Here is a 23,775-nt window from a genome sequence, read left to right as displayed (position 1 = left end):
GCCAATGCCCGCAAAAGGGCGAACTCCCAGACAACGGGTGAAGCTCCTCCCCCAGACAAGGAGTCGAAAGTGCTTGAGGCAGGGGGCAAAAGGGTGGCTGCACAGGCTGCCAATATCTGGCGTATAGCAAACACACAGGCACTATTGGCACGATATGATAGGGCGCATTACGACACCCTAGAACAGCTCCTTCAACACCTACCTGATCAGTTTAAGGAGGGAGCAGAAATGCTCATACAAGAGGGAAAGCTCATTTCAAACGCTGCAATAAAGTGTGCTCTTGATGTGGCTGATACAGCGGCTAGGGCGATTAACACTAGCGTCATGTTAAGGCGACAAGCTTGGCTTCGCATATCAGGCTTTAAACCTGACATTCAAACAACAATACTCAACCAGCCTGTTAATCCTGACAGACTGTTTGGCCCAGATGTGGACATCACCCTCGAGAAAATTAAAAAGGACAATGAGACAGCTAAGTCCATGGGGGCGCTTCAGTCTCAACAGTTCAGGGGGAGCACTTTTCGTCGCTCAGGTGCACGCGGTGTTACCAGAGGACACTTGGGTCAACAGACACAATTCACGAAAGGTGGCGCACAATCCTCGTACCCCAAACAGGGCAGGGGGGGTTACAGAGGTAATAGTTCCAAGGGCAGAGGCAGAGGAAACAACAACTCCCGTTCCTCTGCCGCCAACAAACAGTGACTCTCTGTCACTGCCCCCCGACCATCCAACACCTGTCAGGGGGAGACTCCAGCAGTTCCTGCCAGTCTGGACATCCATCACCACAGACAGGTGGGTAAGACAGCTTATCCAGTACGGTTATTGTCTGGAGTTGACCTCTACTCCTCCCAACATTCCCCCAAGGCAACGTCCTATGTCGGCAGAGCACTTGCACTTATTGCAGCAAGAAGTAGTGGTGATGCTGCAAAAAGGCGCAATCGAGCTCGTACCGGTGGAGGGGGAAGGCACAGGGGTCTATTCCCTGTACTTCCTTATCCCAAAAAAGGACGGATCCCTCAGGCCCATTCTGGATCTACGCCCCCTCAACCTGTACATACTGTCAGAACATTTTCACATGCTTACACTGCAACAAATTCTTCCCCTGCTAAAACAAGGGGACTTCCTGGCAACCTTGGACCTCAAGGATGCTTATTTCCACATACCACTCCACCCATCCCACAGAAAGTACCTCAGGTTCACCATACAAAACAGGCATTATCAGTTCAGGGTTCTACCCTTCGGAGTGACCACTGCCCCCAGAGTGTTCACAAAGTGTCTGGCGACTGTGGCGGCGCACCTCAGAAGACAAAACATACATGTCTACCCTTACCTGGACGACTGGCTCGTTCAAGCCAAGTCGGCTCAGCAGTGCGCCGCGGACATGTCCCACACTATTCACCTCCTTCACAGTCTGGGGTTCTCGTTAAACTATCCGAAGTCGCACCTACAGCCAGCCCACGTGCATCAGTATCTGGGCGCGACAATAAATACGCTGAATGCTACGGCTCAGCCGAACCCTGTGAGGATCGACAGCATCCAGTCGCTCATTCAGAGGTTCAGACCGCAACACTCACTTCCAGCGAGAGTGTTTATGCAGTTGATAGGCATGATGGCCTCCTGCATCTTCATAGTCCCGCACGCGAGACTGCATATGCGTCCGCTCCAAGAATGCTTGGCACGTCAGTGGACCCAGGCTCAAGGACAATTGAACGACCTAGTGTTGGTGACCGGTCGGGCATACAACTCTCTGCATTGGTGGAATCCACACAACCTTTGCAAGGGCCGACCGTTCCAAGAGCCTGTGCCACAGATTATCCTAACAACGGACGCATCTCTCCAGGGGTGGGGAGCTCATGTGCTCCACTACACGGTGCAGGGACTATGGACAACACAACAGAAAAGAATGCACATCAACTACCTAGAGTTGATGGCAATCTTCATGGCACTCAAGTCCTTCAAAGTACATCTGTGCAACAAGGTCGTGTTGATCCGACGGACAACATGACAGCCATGTACTACATCCAGAAGCATGGTGGTACTCACTCGCCACAGCTGTCTCATCTGGCTCAGAGCATGTGGAAGTGGGCCATTCAGAGGAACATTTGCCTCATGGCAGAACACCTCCCGGGCAAGGACAATCAGATGGTGGACCTGCTCAGCAGATACAGCCATCAGATGCACGAGTGGGAGATACATCCATCAGTACTCCGCCCGTACTTCCAGCAGTGGGGTCATCCAGAGATAGACCTGTTTGCCACAAGGGAAAACGCAAAATGCCAACACTTTGCCGCCAGGTTCCCTCACCCACAATCGCAGGGCAATGCGATATGGATGAACTGGTCAGGCAAATTTGCGTACGCTTTTCCCCCAGCACCTCTCATACCGCTGGTGGCAAGAAAGCTAAAGCAACACTCGATAACACTCATCCTGGTTGCTCCAACGTGGGCTCGCCAACCATGGTACACCACGTTTCTAGAACTCTCCGTGGTACCGCATCAAAGGCTGCATCTCACTCCAAGGCTCTTGACGCAGAACCATGGCGACATTCAGCATCCAGATCCGCAACAGCTCAATCTGGCGATCTGGCTCCTGAGGTCCTAGAGTTTGGCTACCTCAACCTGCCTCCTGAATGCATGGACATCATCAGCGAGGCAAGGAAGCCCACTACCAGAGCTTGCTATGCAGCAAAATGGAAGCGTTTTGTCATTTACTGTGCAGAACATCACATCGACCCGCTAGATGCTTCAATTCCTAACATCATCTGCTATTTGTTACATCTTTACAAATGCAATCTAGCGTACGCTTCCATTCGGATACACTTATCCGCCATAGCGGCTTATCTCCAAAACAGGCAGCATCTCTCTGTTTTCAGGGTGCCTGCCATTAAAGCCTTCCTAGAGGGACTGAAACGAGTCATTCCTCCAAGAACACCACCAGCTCCAGTGTGGAACCTCAATGTGGTCCTCACTAGGCTGATGGGCCCACCTTTTGAGCCACTGCACTCATGCGAAATTCAGTTTCTAACATGGAAAGTGGCTTTTCTCATTGCTATTACATCGGTCAGACGTGTTAGTGAGCTGCAAGCGCTCACAACCCAGGAGCCATTCATACAAATTCATGCAAACAGGGTAGTACTACGTACTAACCCCAAATTCCTTCCAAAGGTGGTGTCACAGTTTCATATCAACCAAACTATTGACCTGCCCGCATTCTTTCAAAACCCGCAAACAGTAGCGGAAAGAATGCTCCATACATTAGACGTTCGAAGGGCATTGATGTACTACTTTGATAGAACACAACCCTTTAGGAAAACACAACAACTTTTTGTTGCCTTCTCTGCACAGCACAAGGGCAACCCTAGTTCCAAAGCAGGAATAGCCAGATGGATTGTTAAGTGCATTCAAATCTGTTATCAAAAAGCTAAACGTAATTTAACAATACTCCCAAGGGCGCACTCCACACGCAAGATGGGGGCCTCCATGGCTTTCCTGGGAAACATTCCTTTGGAAGACATTTGTAGAGCAGCCACGTGGACTACACCGCACACATTTACCAAACACTACTGTGTCGATGTACATTCCAAGCAGCAAGCAGCTGTAGGACAGGCTGTTCTCAAGACACTCTTTCAGACTTCTGCAGCTGGCACGGGCAACCGCCGTTAATGGAGGGACTGCTATGTATTCTATGCTAAAGATATGAATTTAGCAGCCCACATGCCTCGAACTGAATATGCTACTTACCAGTATGCATCTGTTCTTGGCATGTAGGGCTGCTAACATTCATATCGCCCACCCTCCTCCCCGGTGCCCGTAGCGGCTGCAGATACTCTCTTGCATTCAATCATTAGCATGGACATCCTTTACACTATTTCACTCCATCTCTGCCACAATGGCTAAAAACAATCTGGGGATGGAGTCGATGCCCATGCGCACTGTAGTCCAGGGGAGGAGCCACCTATCTCGTGATACTTCGAAGACCCTTCCAGGACAACAAGGTGCAATCATCCGGACCCAACACTAGGCGGCGATCTATGCTAAAGATATGAATGTTAGCAGCCCTACATGCCAAGAACAGATGCATACTGGTAAGTAGCATATTCAATATCATATGGTCAAGGCTCCCAAATTCATGTATATCGCACCGCATCAAATAGCGCAGACATGTTGGAGCGATTCTCGGTTCAGTTCAACGCCGTATATCAGGGCAGCCGTCTTTTAAAAAAATACATTCCTCTGTTACTATATATTCACCCGTCTATATATTCTAAAAATGACTGATACCATATCTCATGTGTCCTATAAGATAAACATATAATTGTTTGGTCCCAAGCCTTATTTAACAAGAACATTACACAAAATCATAGAGTTTGCGTTAACCAAATTGATAAACTCTAAAAGCTTTACACTAGGGCAGAATATTGCCTCAAGTTTAGACTTACCAAAATCGGCATAGTAACCGACCTCAGATGTCGTCAGCGTAATTTTTTGTAAAACCGTGTATTCGTGGGTCTTGCGATTTTAAGCTCCCTACCCGGAAGCGGATTCATCATGTGATCGAAGCCAAGATACTCATGTATAAGGCACCGCGCTAAGCGGCGCGGACATGTTGGAACAATTCTCTGCTCAATTCAACGCCATATTTCGTGGTCCCTAGACATAATAATTATTATATTTGAACAAGTGGACAGCGAGCCCGCTGTCCACGTACAACAAATAAATAAAATTACATTATGAAATGCCACAAAATTAAATTTGTTTAAAGTATCCCCAACCATGCTGAATTTTAACTACAATGTTGGGTAAAACAGATCAGCACACATTGATCATCTCCTGCAGCATTATATTCTGATTTGTATGTTCATTGCTACATTTTCAAACTATTGTTAAATGTGGATAGAGAGCTGTATGATGTCCTAAAAACGACATGAGATTTGGCAGCCATATTGGAAGTACCGAATGTCATCACTTAGTTACACTTACATAATTCCTTGTAATTAAAAATGACTTATGTAATACACTCTTCTGTGAGTCACATAAGCGCTACATTTTGTTGTGACCAAACATATTCCTATATGTCCAATTTTAAAATATCAGAGTTCTTATTTAAGTGCTACATGTTCTAGAAAGATGTTAAACATCATGCAATTTACATTTCAAAAGCTGTTCCACTTGTCTATAATTCATCATCCTATACATATTTATATCCATAAATATTGGACAAATGGGCAATAAAAGGATGGTAAACTATATCCAGTTGTCATTTCAAGAATTGTTTCATTTATCCATAATTCATCATCCTGCTCATGCCTATGTCCATAGATCATGAACAGTTTACAGAAAATAATGCATCTCATCATGAATATTAACCCCATGTTTCACTGTCCTAAGACGAAATATCCATGACGTCTCACGCTGTTTCAAGAGCAATTCTCTGTCGCCCCCACGTTCTGGCATCTTAACATGGTCAATACCATAGAAGCTAATGGTCTTATCATTTGGATGTTCACACTGTACATGCATAGAGACCGGATATTTATCATCTCTATTCTTGATGGCTCTGGCATGTTCCAGTATACGCAGTTTAAGGCTGCGTATACTACTCCCAATATATTTCTTTTGACATGCACATATAATCATATATACTTTGAATGTTGTATTACAGTTAATAAAGCTGTTTATTGAGAATTCCCTGGATGTGTTATTGCTGAATTTCAAACTCTTGTTTAAACCAAATTTACAGATACAACAATTTCCACCTATGTGGAAACCCAATGGTTTATCCGGTAACCACATCGACATAGGAGTAGAGATGTCTCTAATATAGCTAGGACTTAACAAATCCTTCAGTGTTTTACTTCTACGATAGATTACCCTGGGCTTTCTAGATGTTATTCCGCTCATTGTATTATCATTCACAAGAAGATCCCAATTCTTGCGCAAAATGTTGTATATATGAATGCTAAAGGTATTATGCTCAGTTATGAAAAGTGCCTCAGAATCAGATTTCTCAATGTTTGATTTTTTCCTGACTTTCGTCAACATAGTTTCCTCTCTTTTCAGGGTCTTGGCCCACTTTTCAGTCTTATCTAAGCAAGTTCGATCGTAACCTCTCTTAGAGAAGTTGGTCTTAATTTTACTGATGTTTTTAGTAAAATCTTCATCCAGTTTACAATTGCGCCTAGCGTGGACCATTTCACCATAAGGTATGGCTTCTATTGTAGATCGTGGGTGTGCACTCGTGGCATGCAAATAACTATTGCACGCCGTCTTTTTTCTGTATATGTCACTATGTATATTCTCATCCCTAGTGAACAAACTCAATTCCAAATAATCAATATTAGTCTTCGAATATTCAATGGTAAGCTTTACATTGAACTTGTTTTTATTCAGATAGGAGTGATACAGATTAAGCTGTTCTACTGTGCCATGCCATACCATAATGATATCATCAATGTATCGTGCATAAAAAATCACATTATCACTCCATTTGTGTGCACCTGGGCCCCAGACATGCTCCACCTCATACAAACTCATCAACAGGTTTGCATAAGATGGAGCAAATCCGGAGCCCATAGCAGTACCACGTCGTTGTAGAAACCACTCATTGTTATGCAGAAATGCATTGTGTGTTAAAAACATTTCTGCCATGGTTAATAACATGTCAAGTGTTGCGCTCGCCATTTAAAGAGGAAGTATTTTAGAGCCCTCATCCCTTCATGAATATGTATACAGGTATAAAGGCTTTCCACGTCCATGGTTACGAAAAGCAAGTTGTCATGATCCCATTTAAAATCCTCAAGTTTACATAAGAGATCAGAGCTGTCCCTAAGAAAAGAGGGGAGATTCTTCACAATTGGCTGACGATAATTATCAACAAATTGTGCTATATTTTCATTGGGACCACCATTCCCGGAGATAATAGGGTGCCCAGGTGGAAAAGCGCCCCCTTTATGAATTTTAGGTAATATGTAAATACATTGAGACCAGGAAGGGTGAGCCTATAGAAATGTATATTCTTGGTCTGATAATAGATTTGATTCATGCCAGTCCCACAGTTTAGAATTAATATTTCCCTCTATCCAGGGCATGGGATTTGTCATGACTTTTTCATAGCGTTGCGCATCTTTCAATTGCCTATCTATCTCATGTAAATAGTCACTCCTGTTCATAAGAATCAGCCTCTACCCTCCGGTTTTGTTGCTTTCTGAAAATTACTCCGCATAAAACCTGCGGTCTGCCCAACTCAAAATCAGCTGGTTGCTAGAGAGTACCTGTCACCAAACTCTAAATCAGCCCCAGAGACCTGCCTAATTGACCCTAAATTAGGTATTTGTAAAGTGCGACTACTCACCACTAAGGGTTTCAAGACGGTGGGGGCCGTCGGGGAGATTAAGCGAGCTATTGCCCAGAATCACATGATGCTGAGCTGAGCTGCCACCAGTGATTGAACCATGAACCCTGTGCTCCCTAGCCGATGCCCTACACTCCCTTCTCCTTATTGGAACAGTTCACCCAGGACCCTAGTCACGTCACCAATCACTCTGTGGCGCACTACTTTTTCGCTGGGAAATGTGAGATTTTCACCCCCGAATCTCTCTGACTAAGCCACGCCCCTGAGGCTGGGCTTCCCTCCCCCCTCTCTCCTCCAACCTCCCAATAAAAACATTTGTGATCCCCCAGTGACATTTCAGGCTGAGTGACCTCTGTGTCCTTAACACTGATTAAATGTGTTTTATTTTTCAGGAAAATCTACCAATGCTGCGGCAAATCAAGGTGAGTGACTCCTGACTTGTTTGTGATGAGTTTTGTGAGTCTCTGAGAGTGATTAAGAGAAGACACTGAATGTTCTCATGGTTGTTAAATGACAAAATGAAGGGAACTTTGGCAAAGAAACCAGAACATCTAGAGTGAAACCAGGAAGTCTTTCTGTGTCAGAAACTGTGATCATTATCAGTAAAGCATCCATGGGGCAGAGGGGCGGAGTTTACAAGCTCTGTCCGTGTACATTTTTATAAATTTTTCACCATCAAACTGGACTTTCAAAAACATTTGCTAGAGGGCATCGCATTGTAATGAAACTGCATTTCAAATACTAGGGCCCTAGAGAGCTTCAATGCACCACCTTTAGGCCTCTCAGGCCATGACGAATACAACCATACGCATGGCCCCCGGAGAGATCTTCAATGCACCACCTTTAGGCCTCTCAGCCATGATGAATACAACCATACGCATGGCCCAGAGAGAGCTTCAATGCACCACCTTTAGGCCTCTCAGCCATGATGAATACAACCATACGCATGGCCCCAGAGAGAGCTTCAATGCACCACCTTTAGGCCTCTCAGCCATGATGAATACAACCATACGCATGACCCCGGAGAGAGCTTCAATGCACCACCTTTAGGCCTCTCAGCCATGATGAATACAGCCATACGCATGGCCCTAGAGAGAGCTTCAGTGCACCACCTTTAGGCCTCTCAGCCATGATGAATACAACCATACGCATGGCCCCCGGAGAGAGCTTCAATGCACCACCTTTAGGCCTCTCAGCCATGATGAATACAACCATACACATGGCCCCTCAGAGAGCTTCAATGCACCACCTTTAGGCCTCTCAGCCATGATAAATACAACCATACGCATAGGCCAAAGGGGAGCAGAACGGCACTCCAAGGCAGTCCTCTCCCTATGTGTATAATGGGGTTTCACTATAAAAAAGCAGTAAATCCCACTGACTTCTCTATTAGTCTACACTAACCTTAAAAGGCCTATCCCTGGTGACGAACCATGTAGAGTCTCCCATTGCACCAGGCTACCTGTGCGCAGTTACCTGGCTGTGCACATACGTAGACTCACGCGTGTGCGCACTTGTTCATGTGTAACCAGCCAAGTGCCAGTTACCCTTGCTGCGTCGCAGTGGCATTATCTTAAAGGCAGACACTGGTGGTAGACACGTGCAGTCCGTTTGCCATGTAATTACTGTGGGTGAGACACGTAGTGCGACTGTGACACCCCGTCTTAGGCACTTTGTGACACAGTGGGGTTGTGAAGGGAGCCCAGGGCTAGGGGCTTGCCCGCAGGACAAGTGGGAGGTCTGTCCTGGGAGCACGTCATCCGTTCTGAACATGGGCAAGCAGGGGAGTCCTCCCGGTGCCTGCGGGACCCCATCCTGGGCACTTTATGACATGGTAGGCTTGAGAAGGGAGCCCAGGGCCCATCAGAACTTCTGAACGCAGACAAGCAGGGGAGAGCCCAAGGTCCCTTTGGGACCCTGTGCCGAGCAGTTTGCAACACAGTGGACCATAGAAGAGAGACCGGGCCTTCCAACCCAGGGCCAGTTGGATTTCTGGTCACAACTTCTAAACCTGGACGAGCAGGGGAGACCTCGTCTTGGACACTTTACGACACGGCAGGTCAGGGGTTTCTACCTGAGGCCAGCCGGAGCTCTGACCTAGGGCCCAGCTAGAACCAGGATAAGCAGGGGAGATGGTCCAGTGCCTGCAGGCCCATCCCCTTTACTTTGCGATGCGTCAGGCTGGAGAAGGGACCCAGGGCCGGCCGCTTCCACCCCAGGGCCAGCCAGAGCTCTAACACTATCAGAACTTCTTGATCGAGGCATGTGGGCTGCTGAATTCATATCTGTGCATAGATCTCCGCCTAGTGTTGGGTCCGGATGATTGCACTTTGTTGTCCTGGAAGAGTCTTCGAAGTATCACGAGGTAGGTGACTGCTCCCCTGGACTACAGTGCGCATGGGCATCCTTTCCATGCTCAGATTGTTTTTTTCCGCCATTGGGTTCGGATGCAAACTCCTATACTCCAACTCGGAATCGAAACAAAACTTTTCTAAAGGCCAAAAGGCCTTCGACTTCGTCGGTATTGTTCGCGTTCGGTACCTCTCTACTCCATACAACCTTCCATCTCCAATCGATCGTCGACGTGGGCCATTGGGCCTTTTCGTAAGCAGGCGTGGATTTCGGTGCCTGTGGATCCCTTCCTGGGTCCTCACCCATGGCCTTCCAGAACAATATACATTCTTGTAATTCATGCACACTGAGTGACAGAGGGGGATATTCAAGAGTATGCATCTGGCCTCTTGGAGCCCTGACTGAGTCTGAAGCTTCAAATGAGCCCTCAGTGGGACTTCCAGAGAAGCACAAAATTCTGAACACTGATTCATGTGAGCATATAATGACTTTAGGTATTTTAAGTATAAAATGTCAGCAGTGACGCTCGAATAGCACATTTTGACCCACACATGTATGCGAGGGATATGAAACCTGATTGAAATTACACCCAGGCCTACTACAGGCCAGGGGTAACTGAGCACCCACAAAGGGACTTGTTCAGCCCGGAGTCTTCCATGAAAGAAATGTACTGTAAACTTCCTGTTCAAAGTCACTGGTGAGCTTAAAACATTGAAAAGAGTAAAGTATTGAGCCACACATGATGTACTAGGGCCAGATGTCAAACAGTTGCAGAGGGTACATGAGGCCAGATTGACATGTGGCCTCTCTGATAGGCCCATTCGGGGATGTTTGGCTTCACCTCCCTAAGTTATTACTCAAGACTTGTACATGCTTGAAGATTATGCCTCCGTAACAAGAGAATGATATTGTGTGCCCTGAGGAACTGCAGAGGTGCAGATGGCAGGTACTGTTTGTGAAAAAAACACAAACACTTTTAGGTAGGGTCTGAGGCAATATATTAAGACCTGCCTGGATACCTTGCCACCAATCACAATACTAAAATGCCTCGAGGATCCAAGGGTCTACAACAATGTTCTGAACACTATCAACTCTAGAAAACAAAAACCCAATGTGTTGGCGCCACAATAAGAAAATATTTATTAAATTTCCGGATTCCCATCACTCACCAATTCGCTGTCATGTGAATTGGTGAGTGATTGGTGAGTGATGGGAATCCGGAAATTTAATAAATATTTTCTTATTGTGGCGCCAACACATTGGGTTTTTGTTTTCTAGAGTTCATAGTGTTCAGAACATTGTTGTAGACCCTTGGATATTCGAGGTATTTTAGGTACTATGTGTGACCTGTTGCAACCTGAAGCTGCCTTAACCGCGCTGCACAACCCCTATGCCCCCTTCAAGAGAATTACATTAGGCTGGTACATTTCACAACTCTACGTAAATCTGCGGATCTCATGACTTGCATCAGGCCTGAGCCTTGAAGCAGATGTGCCCATGAGAAGCCCTCTGTGAATCTACCCTCGCCCTGTACTCCTCACCGAGCAGTGGGTGCATCTGGATCATATTCTAATAGGTAACAAGCTTTAAACTGGACTGTGGTGATACCCTGTGGCATCAAATGGAAGCGTGGGCACGCGCAGTGCTGCTTTTGTGGTTTACTTGGTGTAGGAAGCTGGCTCTGCATGAAACATTGACACAAGGTGGGAATACCAGGCACAGAGTCCAGGAGTTCCCCAAAAGTGTACAGGGCTCAATGTAAAACCGAAAGTGCTCTAATAGTGGTAGTGTGGGCGAGCAGCCTTAGGCCTAACACAGAGGAGTGTAAGACATTTATTGCACAATATTGACCAATAATGAACAGAAGACTCAAGAAGGCGATCTCGACCAATTTTAGAAAAAATATACTTTTGTATTTTATTTGAAGACCAGGGTTAAAGTATGTTTTAAAAGAAAAATATTTTGCACTTTCAAAAGTCGACATATTTTCGAAGCAGTTCAATGTTATCCTATGGGGAGAACAATAATGTGGTTTAACAGGTAAGACCACACTTACAAATCCAGTCTTCCGACCCAAAGGACACCAAGGGGCAAGGGTCAGGAGAGAACCAAAACTGAACCACCAGCAGCCCAGTGGCGGCCGGGTGCAAACGTCAAAGTCACAGTTCGGCCCAATGCTTTTCAATTGCGACTGGGGGTGCCTGGCGCCACACTTCTTGTAGGTAGGTGGATCGGTTGCACGGTTGCAGGGGCCAGGCTTTGGGGGTTAGCACAATCATGGGGGGGCAACAAAGCAGCACCAAACATACACCATCTGCGGCACAGAGGCAGGGAGGTGCAGGATGCACAATCAGCTTGGGGTTTTCAGAGGTCACTGCCTGTACGACAGGTCGCAGATTCGCAGCAGCTGGAGGCAGGCCGGTAGGGCTGGGGCCAAGGCAGTCGTCGTCTTCAGTCTTCTCTGCAGCGATGTCCTCTTTCTTCTTACATCGTTGCAGATCTAGTTTCTAGTTCTGTCTGAGCCACCTAAATACTGAGACTCAGATTTACAAGCCCCTTGCGCCTCTTTTACGCCGCCGCTGCGTCACTTTTATGATGCAGCAGCGGCGCACAAGATGCGCCATGTTGCAGGGTATTTACAACGTGACGCATCTGGGAGATGCGTAACTTTGTAAAGCCCTGCGCCCGAAGTAGGCGTTCCATCGCAGTGAGGGTGTTTCGGCGCAGGAACGCCTCCTAAAAGTGGCTGAGTGAAATCTACAAGATTTCACTCAGTCACTTTTGGACCCATGCTGCTGATTGCAGGCATAAGGATTGCCGCAGCATTGTGGAGATAGGGTCCCCAGAGCATTGCTGGAGCTGTGTCACACATGCGACGCAACTCGAGCAATGCGCCGCCTTTACGGCACAGATGCGTCATGCATCGGTGCCGTTTTTGCCCCATGGTGCGCCGCATTGTAAATGCAGTGCATCCAGGGTGGCGGAGCAGCAGTGCACAATAACTGGCGCGTCCTGCTGATATGCAGGGATGCGCCACATATTGTAAATCTGCCACTTAATAAGGGGTGTTTCAGGGGAGTAGCAGGTAGGGCCAATAGGCACCTTACCTGTGGTGACTACACCCTCTGTTATGCCTGATTGAAGGGGTCTCCCTGTCTTGAAGATGGCGGGGACTGAAAGATGTGCTTCACCTCGCCTCCCCCACCTTAGGGGTGGAGTTGGCAGAGGTGGGTACACCTCCTATTCTACTAGGTTTACTAACCGGTTTTCCCACCCAAAGTGGGGGTGTAAACCGGGGGCTGGCATCTGCCGCTAGCAGCAGAGGTTGGGGGTCACATTACAAAGGCTTCAGGCCTCTGAAGAGTCTCATTCGAGGACTGACCCATCCTGATGGAGGAGTTGTGACACCTCCGCCCGGGATGTGCATTGTTTCTGGTTCCAGAGAGCAGAGGCGCTCCACCCAGGGGTCCAGAAACATGTCTGGTGGTGGCTGACTGCCTACAGCCTGTCAGAGACCCCACCAGGGTCGGTAGGTTTTCAGGGGGCACCTCTGAGGTGCTCTTTGAGTACATGGTACAATAAATCTCACATTGGCATCATTTTGGATTTATTGAGAGGAGTAGTTTGGTACCAAACACTCCTTTGTTCAGTGACGACATCATGGTGCTGTGGAACTCGTCTTGTCGATTTTCCAGCCCATGTACTCTTTACGGCTTCACTGGCACTTACGATATTAAGGAATGGACCCTAACATTGTTGGGGCATATCTGCTCATGCAGTTCTACTCTTACCTGTAGTATAGTGCATCCTACTTGAGAGCTGTGAGGCCTACTAGAGGGGTGACTTGCCTATACCTTCAGGCAGTGCTGGCTGGCATAGCACCCAGGCAGGGTGCCATGTCGACTTTGTCGTTTTCTACCTCACAGGGGCATGCAAGCTGCAAGGGCAGTGGCATGGTCCCAGTGAGGGGCGTCCCCTCTTCAGCTCCCAGGCCCAGCATACTCAGGGCACCACCTACTAAGGGTGTACAGGGGCAGAAGTACCAATTGTGGATATATTTTGGGGAAGAAGCACTGGCACAGGGGACCTGGTTGGCAGGGACCCTGTGCACTTAAATTGAAACCACATCAAAACCATGCACAAAGCGGGGGCTAGCCATGGAAAAGAGGCAAGAGGCACTTCCTCACATGTGTTAGAAGCAGTACTGGGTCCTACCACTAGGGGTCAGTGTTGCTGATCCATGACAAGAGCTTATTGTGGGGAGATCTGAGGCTGCTGGAAAGATGTGACTTGTTCCCACTCAAGCTTCATGTAAGATACAACATAGAGCAGGCTCTGCTTCCTTGCACCTGTCTGCTGCCACCTCCCCCAAACACCCCTGTGTAGACCTGAGAGAGAATGAGCTGTATGACCTCTGTGACCTCTAACCACATACTTACTCTGTGTATTTTCTTTCAGGAGGAAATGAGTACATTGAAGTGAAAACAGGTGAGTGACTTTTGATTTGTTTAAGTTAAACTTCCTAAGGGATCTGAGAGCAGTGAGAAGCGGCTTGAAGTATCTTCACACTGCGCCCTCTGCGCCTCTTACTGCATTTATGGCACCTCACAGGTTAATTGTCCGACAGGCCCTTGCTTAGAGGGCGCTTCCAGGCACTACTTATTTACAAAGGTCCATGTTCTAACTTGTCTCCTGTGTTTGTGAAAGACACACATCTCATGCGGTGGGAGAGAGACGGGGAGCAGTTGTGCGTGGGTGATCCTGGGTGACTGGCATGGGTGCGAGCGAGGGGTTGGATGGGGCAGAAGTTGTCAGACTGCTTGTAAATTACATGTGTGTATTATTCTATTCTATAATGTTGCTGGGTGCAGGCAGTACTTACTGTGCTGGAGCAGGAACGTGCCATTGTGGCCCTACTGTTGCTGAGTTGTTAAGTTGCAAATAACACAAAGAATTAAAAAGTAGACATATCCAGACTGGAAGCGACAGTCTCACCCTCTCTTCTCTTTGCAGACCCGGCTCCTGGGGACTCTTCGTCCAGCCAGGCCTCCGCCTGAAGGTAGGTCCCGGCCGCACTCCAAGGGACATAAGTTACTAATTATAACAATAACCTTCTCATTTTATCAGCTTCAGTGGTTAAGTATGACTACAATATCTACTGGTGAAATGTGCACCTGAGATTGTACGACAGTAACGTTTGCCATCTGTGTCCATTTGGGGACTCCAGACTTTCGATGAGGCTTTCGTCAGGGCGGGTTTGTATTCCTAGTACTCCCCCGGTGGGTACATTCTGTGCGTAAACATTTCCATGTGGCCTGCATTCTAAGTCAAGGCATGCACAAGGCTGTGAGCCGGGGAGAGTGGACGCTAAATAGGTGGTACGGATGGGAGGGACCCTTGATGATTGTTTGACTACAGGGGGTCCCCACACCGCCTGAGGGGTAATATTTACCCAGTAAGAGGGTACTGTTTGGACTGACGAGTTTAATGCTGCCTTGGGCATGCCTTGACCTAGAATGCATGGCACATGAAAATGCCTACGTAAAGAATATATGTCACCGGGGAAGTACTAGAAAAAAAAACACCCTGACCAGAGCCCAGGACCTACTAGTCCAGTAATGTCGGGCTGAAACATGTTGGCGAATTAAAGGGACAAAGGACTGTAATATCCTCAGTCCCCTTTATAGTTATTTTTTAATCTTTCCCATCCACCCGCTAATAAAGGGGTACCTTGTAAGTGGATATGGAATTTTCATTTATTTTTTACGCCCCTCTGAATAACAATATAAAAAAAAGCTCCCTGAAACTTAGTTGAGCCCGCCTTGACTTTTAGGGGTCAGGGTGAGCCCAGTGATGACGCATGCTATGAGTGGGTGAGGGCTCTTTATAAAAAATGACTTTTTCCCCTTTTCTCACCTGCTTTTGAAGTAGTGTACAGGTGTGGCACGTAACAGCCCCCCTCCTTGAAAAGTGTCTCTTCTAACAGAGGGATACCTTGATGCTGACTGTGTATAATTTATTTACCCGTCGCACTGATGAAGGCTTATAGTTAGACGTTCAAAATGCCAGTGGGGCTGATGCGTCCCCTGGAACAGAGCTCGGCTCTCCACATGGGCCACCGGTGCCTCTTCCAGTAGTGGAACGAAAGGCTGAATTCCTGGACTTACAGTTGCCCATTGTTAAATCGATAGCAAATTTAATAAATTAAATTCTCCAACTAGGGCCGGCCTCGTCTGAGCCTCCGCTGCCATTCAAGGAAGCACTTACTGGCACCCTGTTGGTGAGATGGACTAAGATCCAGTTAGTCGGCACGTGGTTTGGAGCCATAGGCTGGACCCCAGGAATCCAGATTTCCAAAAAAGGCATTCTACATCAGACCGCCTGGGCAGTTCAGGCACCAACCATTAGGGTGAACCCAAATTATTTTCCGACCAGTCCTCCGAGTAGAGTCAAAACTAATTGATGCTACTGGAGAGAACATGTTCTCTTGGGCCATCTTTGCCCTCAGAGCTCTCAGCACAGTGAGCTTCTTGGGTGAGTACACCCATGCTTTGTGGGACATGTCTGTCCCAGACGACCTCAGGACAGAGTTTGCCAACGTGATACAAGATGGCCAGGAGGCGGCCTAGTATGTTTAGTATGCTCTGCGTGCCAGCCTGGACACTGCATGCTGGATAGGTAAACTTGTGGGCACCAGTGCCTTGCTTAGAATGCACACCCCAACAACATCAACCAGGTTTTCAGGAGATGTACAAGCTTCCCTTATGGATATGCCTTTTGATGCATCTCGGTCGTTTGAGAGCAAGCTGTTTAAACACAAGTATAATTCCGATATCTGTGCCACAGCATGAACTTTGGGGCTCTTGTATCCAGCCAAACAGGTTCACCAACAGCAGAGACATTTCAGAGAGTCTGCCAGGGCCTAGCTTATAGACAACTAGCTTACCCGTCGCACGTTGCTGCGATCTCAGAAGAAAGGTAATTCAAGTAAACTCTTTATGATAACATTCAATTTACATTGTGTCATTTTTATCGAAACGTATTCATTTTAATCTGGAAAGCATTTCAAAGTGTTGTTTTAAATCTATTTATTTATTTGAGTGCTTGTGTATACACGATATTTTTTGTTTTTCCGTCTGGTGCGTACACAAATAAATCAGAAGGTTTTCCGACGCGTGAGCTGGCCACATACTGTTGTCCATGTGAGAAGCACGGATTCTCCAAATCTAGTCCACACACTTGCAGCGATTGTCCTTGTGCTTTGTTGATGGTCATTGCAAAAGCGAGTCGCACCGGAAACTGTAAACGTTTGAATTCAAATGGCATATATGTTAGGATCATTGGAATACGTGGCAACAGTACATCTTCCCCCTTCAAGTTCCCATTCAAAATTGTAGCTTTGATGACATTGTTCATCATCTTTTTCACCGAAAGTCTTGTTCCGTTGCAAAGTCGTGGTTGCAAATTCAGTATTCGAAAGATTGTGAGGGCCCTGGGGGGGCCGATCTTTAAAAGAAATTTATGCCAGAAACCTTGACGGGAGTGTACTTAACAACTTCCCAAAGTTTCATGGCGATCGGATGAATGGTGTAGTAATGCATAAAGGACAAACAGACGGACAGACAGACATACATTCGTTTTTAGGTCTCCGCCTGCGTAGGCTGCACGTGCTCAGTCTTGCTGGGGAAATCTTATGTTTTTGTGTGTGGGGCTTGAACCCACCCCTCTTCTCCATTGGCTGGCTTCCTAAATGGAGGCCAGCCATTGGAGAAGAGGGGCATCTGTCCATTTAAGCCCCGTCATTTTGGGATTCGGGGCGTGTTTTTTCATGTTATTTCTCTCCTCTTCCCATTGGCTGGAATTTTACATTCCTGCCAATGGGAAGAGGAGAGAAAGAAAAACCCGCCCCCCAGTCCGAAAATGTCAGGGCTTTTCGGAGAGCCATTTCTGCTGGACCGCCGCCGGAAGAAATAGAGAAGCTGCCGAGTCCTCCGCCTAAGCCGGTGAGTGCTCGCTTTTCTTGCCTCTGTTCCCTGATTGTGCCCATTTTCTTGCCTCTGTTCCCTCGTTGTGATTGTTGTTCTGCCCCCCCTGTTCCCTCGTTGTGCTTGCTTTTCTGCCCCCCTGTTCCCTCGTTGTGCTGGCTTTTCTGTCCCCCCATTCCCTCGATTTGCAATTCCCTCATTGTTATTGTTTTTCTGTCCCCCGTTCCTTCCTTGTGCTTGCTTTTCTGCCCTCCCTGTTCCCTCGTTGTGCTTGCTTTTCTGCCCCCCCTGTTCCCTCGTGTGCTTGCTTTTCTGCCCCCCCTGTTCCCTTGTTGTGCATGCTTTTCTGCCCCCCTGTTCCCTCTTTGTGCGTGCTTTTTTGCCCCCGCCCGTTCCCTCGTTGTGCTTGCTTTTCTGCCCACCCCCATTCCCTCGTTGTGCGTGCTTTTCTGCCCCCGTTCCCTCGTTGTGCTAGCTTTTCTGCCCCCCCTGTTCCCTCGTTGTGCTTGCTTTTCTGCCCCCTTTTCCCTTGTTGTGCGTGCTTTTGTGCCCCGTTCCCTCGTTGTGCTGGCTTTTCTGCCCCCTCCTGTTCCCTCGTTGTGCGTGCTTTTCTGCCCCCCTGTTCCCTCATTGTGCTTGCTTTTCTGCCCCCCCTGTTCTCTCGTTGTGCTTTTCTGCCCCCCCGTTCCCTCATTGTGTGTGCTTTTCTGCCCCCCTGTTCCCTCGTTGTGCTTGCTTTTCTGCCCCAGTTCCCTCGTTGTGCATGCTTTTCTGCCCCCGTTCCCTCGTTGTGTGTGCTTTTCTGCCCCCCCTGTTCCCTCATTGTGCTTGCTTTTCTGCCCCCCCTGTTCCCTCGTTGTGATCATTTTTTCTGGCCTCTGTTCCCTGTATGATTGTGTGTGTCTGTGTGTAGGGCTCTGTGTGTGTGTGTGTGTGGCTCTCTGTGTGTGTGTGTGGCTCTGTGTGTGTGTGTGGCTCTGTGTGTGTGTGTGGCTCTGTGTGTGTGTGTGGGGCTGCTTGTGTGTGTGTGGGGGGGGCTCTGTGTGTGTGTGTGTGTGTGTGGCTCTGTGTGTGTGTGTGTGGCTCTGTGTGTGTGTGTGTGTGGCTCTGTGTGTGTGTGTGTGGCTCTCTGTGTGTGTGTGGCTTAGTGTGTGTGGACCTGTGTGTGTGTGGCTCTGTGTGTGTGTGTGTGTGTGGCTCTGTGTGGGTGTGTGTGTGTGAGTGTGGCTCTGTGTGTGTGTGGGGGGGGCTCTCTGAGTGTGTGGGGTTCTGTGTGTGTGTGTGTGTGTGTGGCTTTGTGTGTGTGGGGGGCTCTGTGTGTGTGTAGGGGGCTCTGTGTGTATGTGTGGGGCTCTGGGTGTGTTTGTGGAGCTCTATGTGTGTGTGGAGCTCTGTGTATGTGGGGGGGGCTCTCTGTGTGTGGGGAGACTCTCTGTGTGTGTGGGGGGCTGTGTGTGTAGGGGGGCTCTGTGTGTGGGGGGGGCTATTTGTGTGTGGGGGGCTCTGTGTGTGTGGCTCTGTGTGTGTGTGGCTCTGTGTGTGTGTGTGGCTGTGTGTGGGGGCTCTCTGTGTGTGTGGGGCTCTGTGTGTGTGTGTGTGTGGCTTTGTGTGAGTGTGGGGAGGGCTCTGTGTGTGTGGGGGGGCTCTGTGTGTGTGTGGGCTCTGTGTGTGTGTGGATCTCTATGTGTGTGTGGAGCTCTGTGTGTGTGGGGGGGCTCCTGTGTGTGGGAGGGCTCTCTGTGTGTGGGGGGCTCTGTGTGTGTAAGGGGGCTCTCTCTGTGTGTGGGGGGCTATTTGTGTGTGGGGGGCTCTGTGTGTGTGGCTCACTGTGTGTGGCTGTGTGGGTGTGTGTGTGTGTAGGGCTGTGTGTGTGTAGGGCTCTGTGTGTTGGGGGCTCTGTGTGTGTGGCTCTCTGTGGGTGTGTGTGTGGGTGCAAATGCAATAGGTCTCGCATTTGAGAGGGATTAAGCTATTGACATTGTAAAGGACAATGCCATTCATTTATCTGTTTTCAAAACCAACACATAAATAAAAATGTTGTCATTTACAATGCCAATAGCTCTAACTTTGGCAAAGGCAAGACCGTTGCATTGTAAATGCTTGTTATATATATAGATGGCAGCCCTCACATCCTGCCCTGGGGGACAGAGCCACTCCTTCAGGGGCAGAGGCTGTGGTGGAGTCCGAGGCAGTTACCCCAGCAAGAGCTGCAGTCATCCAGCTCCTCCTGCTCTGCGGCAGCAGCTGCCCGGCTGCTTGAGGTGCCCTCGAAGGCCCACACCCATCCATTGGGAGCCAGGATTTTCTACTTGGCTGGAGATTAATCACCTCAGACAAGTGGGTCTTGGAAATTATCTAAATGGGCTTCGCCCTGTCTTTTATTTCCTCCCCTCCCCATCGTCCCCCAAAACCAGAGCTGCTTTCAAAGGATCACTCCGCAATCTTGCTGCAGAAATTCAAACATCACCGCAATAAAGGTGTCATTGAGAGAGTGCGGTGCTGGACTCTACGAAAGATAAAGGATGTTATTCACGTTACTTCCTCATTCTGAAGAAAGTCTGAGACCTCAGGCTTATTTTGGACCTCTGGCCACTCACTGAGTACCTTTCTGGAGACAGAGCTATCCAGATGCTCATTCTTCTCAGGTTCTTTCTTCTCTGGTCTGTGGAGACGGGACGGTGTCTCTGGACTTGAGGGGCTTGTGTTTCATGGACCTGTCTCGCAGTCCCTCAGTTGTTACCTGCGGTTTGTTTCAAAGCCGGAACACTTCCAATTTGACAGCCACCCCTTTTGGCCTTACTTTGGCATCTCGCGCCCCTTGGGGAAAATCCTGCTCACTTCTCCCTATTCCCATCCTTTTTAGTAGTAAGCCAGACCCTTTTCCCACCCATTCACTCCAGCCCCACCCAATTTAATACTAAATCATATACGTACATGTGCAGAGACTCCACAGTTGGGGTGTAGAACCGCGCACATAGGCAGTGCAGAGGAGTCGTAAAACTCTGCACATAGTTTATGAATTGCAATTTGTAGTATGTTTTGTTGTACTACAAATGTACTGCAAAGTGCAGATTGTGAATCTGGCTCTGAGTTTGTGAATACTGAAAAGAAGTAAAGTTACTCAAGCGTGTCTACACTTACGCAAAAGTGCAACAAATCTTTTGGAGTCAGCGTGCTGTTCAAGAGATAAATCACCTACCTGTTATTTTTTTTAACTTGGATTCTGCTTTAACCCTTTCGCTGCGGCGGCAATTCCGCCGCAGCGCTAAGGGGGTGGGGCGGCCGCGTGGCGCTCCGACGCTTATGACGGAACCGCTCCGTCATGGCCCTCGGGTGGGCTGTGCTTGTGACGGAGCAGTTCCGTCATGGCCCCGCCCGTTCTTTAGACCGTCAGCACAGGTGCAAAATCAGCGCTGCGCAGGCGCGGCGAGCAAGCCATGATGGAACCGCTCCGTCACCAGCACAGCCCACACGAGGGCCATGACGGAGCGGTTCCGTCATAAGCGTGGGAGGGGTTAATGAATAGATGGCTCAGTTGAAGCTTGTTACTCACAGCATCCCTGGGAGTTATACAGAGTATAGAGTAGAAGTGGAAGGCAATGATGTCCAGGGATATTCAGTGTATTCATGTTTGTTCTGCTCTGTTCCTTGTAATCCCCCCTCTGGTTGAGGCTGGGGCTCTCACTATAGAAACCTCTGACCTTCAGTCTTTCTGTTACAGATCCAAGCCCTGGGGCTGAGGTTCCATCAGCATCATCAGCAGGAAGAGAGCATCCTTTGACCGAGACGAGGAATCCATCCCTGGCCTCTGTTATCCTTCGCTCCTGATTGAGGCAGCAGCGCTGGTCCTTCTTGAGCCCGAGCGCTCGCCTCTGTCTCCCTCTTCTGGCTTCCATGGGAACTTCAGCTTTATTGTTATAATTGTGCCTTTGATCCTACAGTGGTGGTGGGGGAGGGGAGATCCTATTAGAAAATCTGTGATTGTTTGAACAGAGGAAAATATTATTTGTCATATATTTTGATTTATTTTGCCTGGGAGTAATATACCTTGAAATAACACATTATTCATACTTTTAGTTTGCTGTGTAGGCATTCAATTCTTAAATTTTCAGACACATTTAACTTTTGTGACTTAAACCGTAATAAGTTATGATTTTGACTTTTCATTTGTATAACCAAGTTCATATATAACTTTCAAGAAGCATCAGCTCTCCCTTATATCCCACAATGCCCTTCACTTGTGTGTGCATCGGATTCCTGTACCTTGCAGAGGTCTTTGAGTCCTGAGACTGGAGGTCTTTACAGAGGGTGAGCTGTGAGTGGTGAGTCCCTTGTTGTAAGGCTTCCCGCCCAGTTTTAGCAGCTATTTGGATACAGATGTCATCAATAAACCAGCTGCAGACAGCCTTTCAGGGGTCACAGGACACTGTCTTTGGGCTCAAGAACGACTGTGGAAGCTGTAAATCTCCAGAGGATGGAGTGTGCCTCGGGTGTCGGCTTATCTGACGAGTGAGTGACTGACAGGGCCTGGTTCACAAAGGTAAATCTACACTTTTGTGCATATTTACTATTTTGTTGCTATTCACAAACTGTGACATTATAGTAAGTTTACAAATGCAGAGATTCCACAGCTGTGGTGGAGAACTGTGCACATAACAAGATGAATAGCAAAACAAGTGTGTAAGTTCTCCTTTGTGAATCCGGCCCACAGTACTGATGTTCCAGAATTAGAAGGGCCTCTTGGTACTGGGTGCAGTTTTCCCCAAGTGCTCGCTTTTATGGGTTTATTTAACCATAGCTGGTATAAATGCGTGCAAAAACACAAGGATCCTTAAAACATTTGTGCCAGGTGCTCTGTATGCTTTTTTGCACTCAATGTACAGATCCCGTCTAACCATGGAGGACAGTCACTTGTCTATTTACAACCATCTACATGGTCTATAAAGTCAGAGCTATACATCTGTGTGCAGTTTGGATAGTCGTGGAGCCATGCGTCCATTTCCATGGTTTGTTGGTGCTGAAGGAATACATCTTTATGCACAGTGTATAGTGTCAGAACCGCACATCTGTGTGCAGAGTGGACAGTGTTGGAGACGTACATCTATGTTGAGGGGAGGGTGTTGGGACCATATACAGATTGGATAGTGTCAGAGCTGTACATCTATGTGGAGAATGGATGCTTTTAGAACGGTGCATCCATGATGGAACCGCACATCCGTATGTAGAGGAGCTAGTGGTGGGACTGAACAGCCTTTCGTAGCGTGCATGGAGTTGGGAGCGTACACCAGTAAGACAAGTGGTTTGTGTTGGGACCACGCATCCATATATAGAGTAGATGGTATTAAAATAGGAGAGAATTCTTTGGTTGTCTTAGCCCCCGGGTCAGATACCATTGGAGCAGGGAAGGGACGTGTCATAAGGAATGGGTCTGTCTGTTGCTTATCATTGTGTGATGAGATAATTGGTTTTCTGTATCTTTGTGCTCTATTATAAGCAGTAAATTAATGTGGAATGTAAAATAAACTTGCTTTAAATGAAGCTTGTGATCTGTTGACTTGTTGATCTGTATATCAGCTCCAGCTGTTCTTTCTGAGGCCTTTAGTGGGGTCTGGAGTCTCTCGATTATTCAGCCTGTGAGTGTATTTGAGATAAATAAATATAATTAATACAGTAACTCTTTATCTTGTTATCTGCAATTATTTCTCTCCATGTTTATCAAACATTGTGACATTCCCCGGAAGGACCTGCCAGAGACACATTTTCTTTTTTCAGTGATTACCGCGGGGCAGGAAGTGATGCGCAGACCCGGTAAGAAGTCTGTGGTTGTTATCACAGACAGTGAAGCGTTGAGGGTCGTTGGAAGGTCACGAGGTGTTCAGTGAGATGGAAGTGGATCCCCATGGAGCCAGCGTCAGGTTAAAGACTAAGGGCCATATGTATCAAGCAAAATTGCGATCGCAAATGCCGAAATTCGCAGAATTTCGGCGTTTGTGATCGCAATTTAGCTAATTGGTATGTATGAAAGCAAAACTGCCTCGCAAAATAAGGAATCGCAAAATTTGCGATTCCTTATTTTGCGATTGCATTT

General features: G+C 47.8%; 1 protein-coding gene across 1 annotated transcript in view; it reads left to right on the top strand.

Annotated features, from left to right (window-relative positions):
- LOC144754137 (major histocompatibility complex class I-related protein 1-like) overlaps positions 1-23,361 on the top strand; it is a 392,818-nt gene extending 369,457 nt beyond the window's left edge. Inside the window, exons 6-9 of the mRNA XM_078641715.1 lie at positions 7,743-7,772; positions 14,161-14,190; positions 14,716-14,761; positions 21,409-23,361. Of these exons, the coding sequence (XP_078497841.1) occupies positions 7,743-7,772; positions 14,161-14,190; positions 14,716-14,759 (104 nt within the window). The 3' untranslated portion in view covers positions 14,760-14,761; positions 21,409-23,361. The remainder of the gene's footprint in view (positions 1-7,742; positions 7,773-14,160; positions 14,191-14,715; positions 14,762-21,408) is intronic.
- Positions 23,362-23,775: the final 414 nt, after the last annotated feature.

This window comes from Lissotriton helveticus, chromosome 5_1 (genome assembly GCF_964261635.1).
Source record: "Lissotriton helveticus chromosome 5_1, aLisHel1.1, whole genome shotgun sequence".
In the NCBI taxonomy this organism is placed as follows: Eukaryota; Metazoa; Chordata; class Amphibia; order Caudata; family Salamandridae; genus Lissotriton; species Lissotriton helveticus.
Note: the sequence above shows the minus strand (reverse complement) of the source record. Positions and strands in the feature narration are given on the sequence as shown.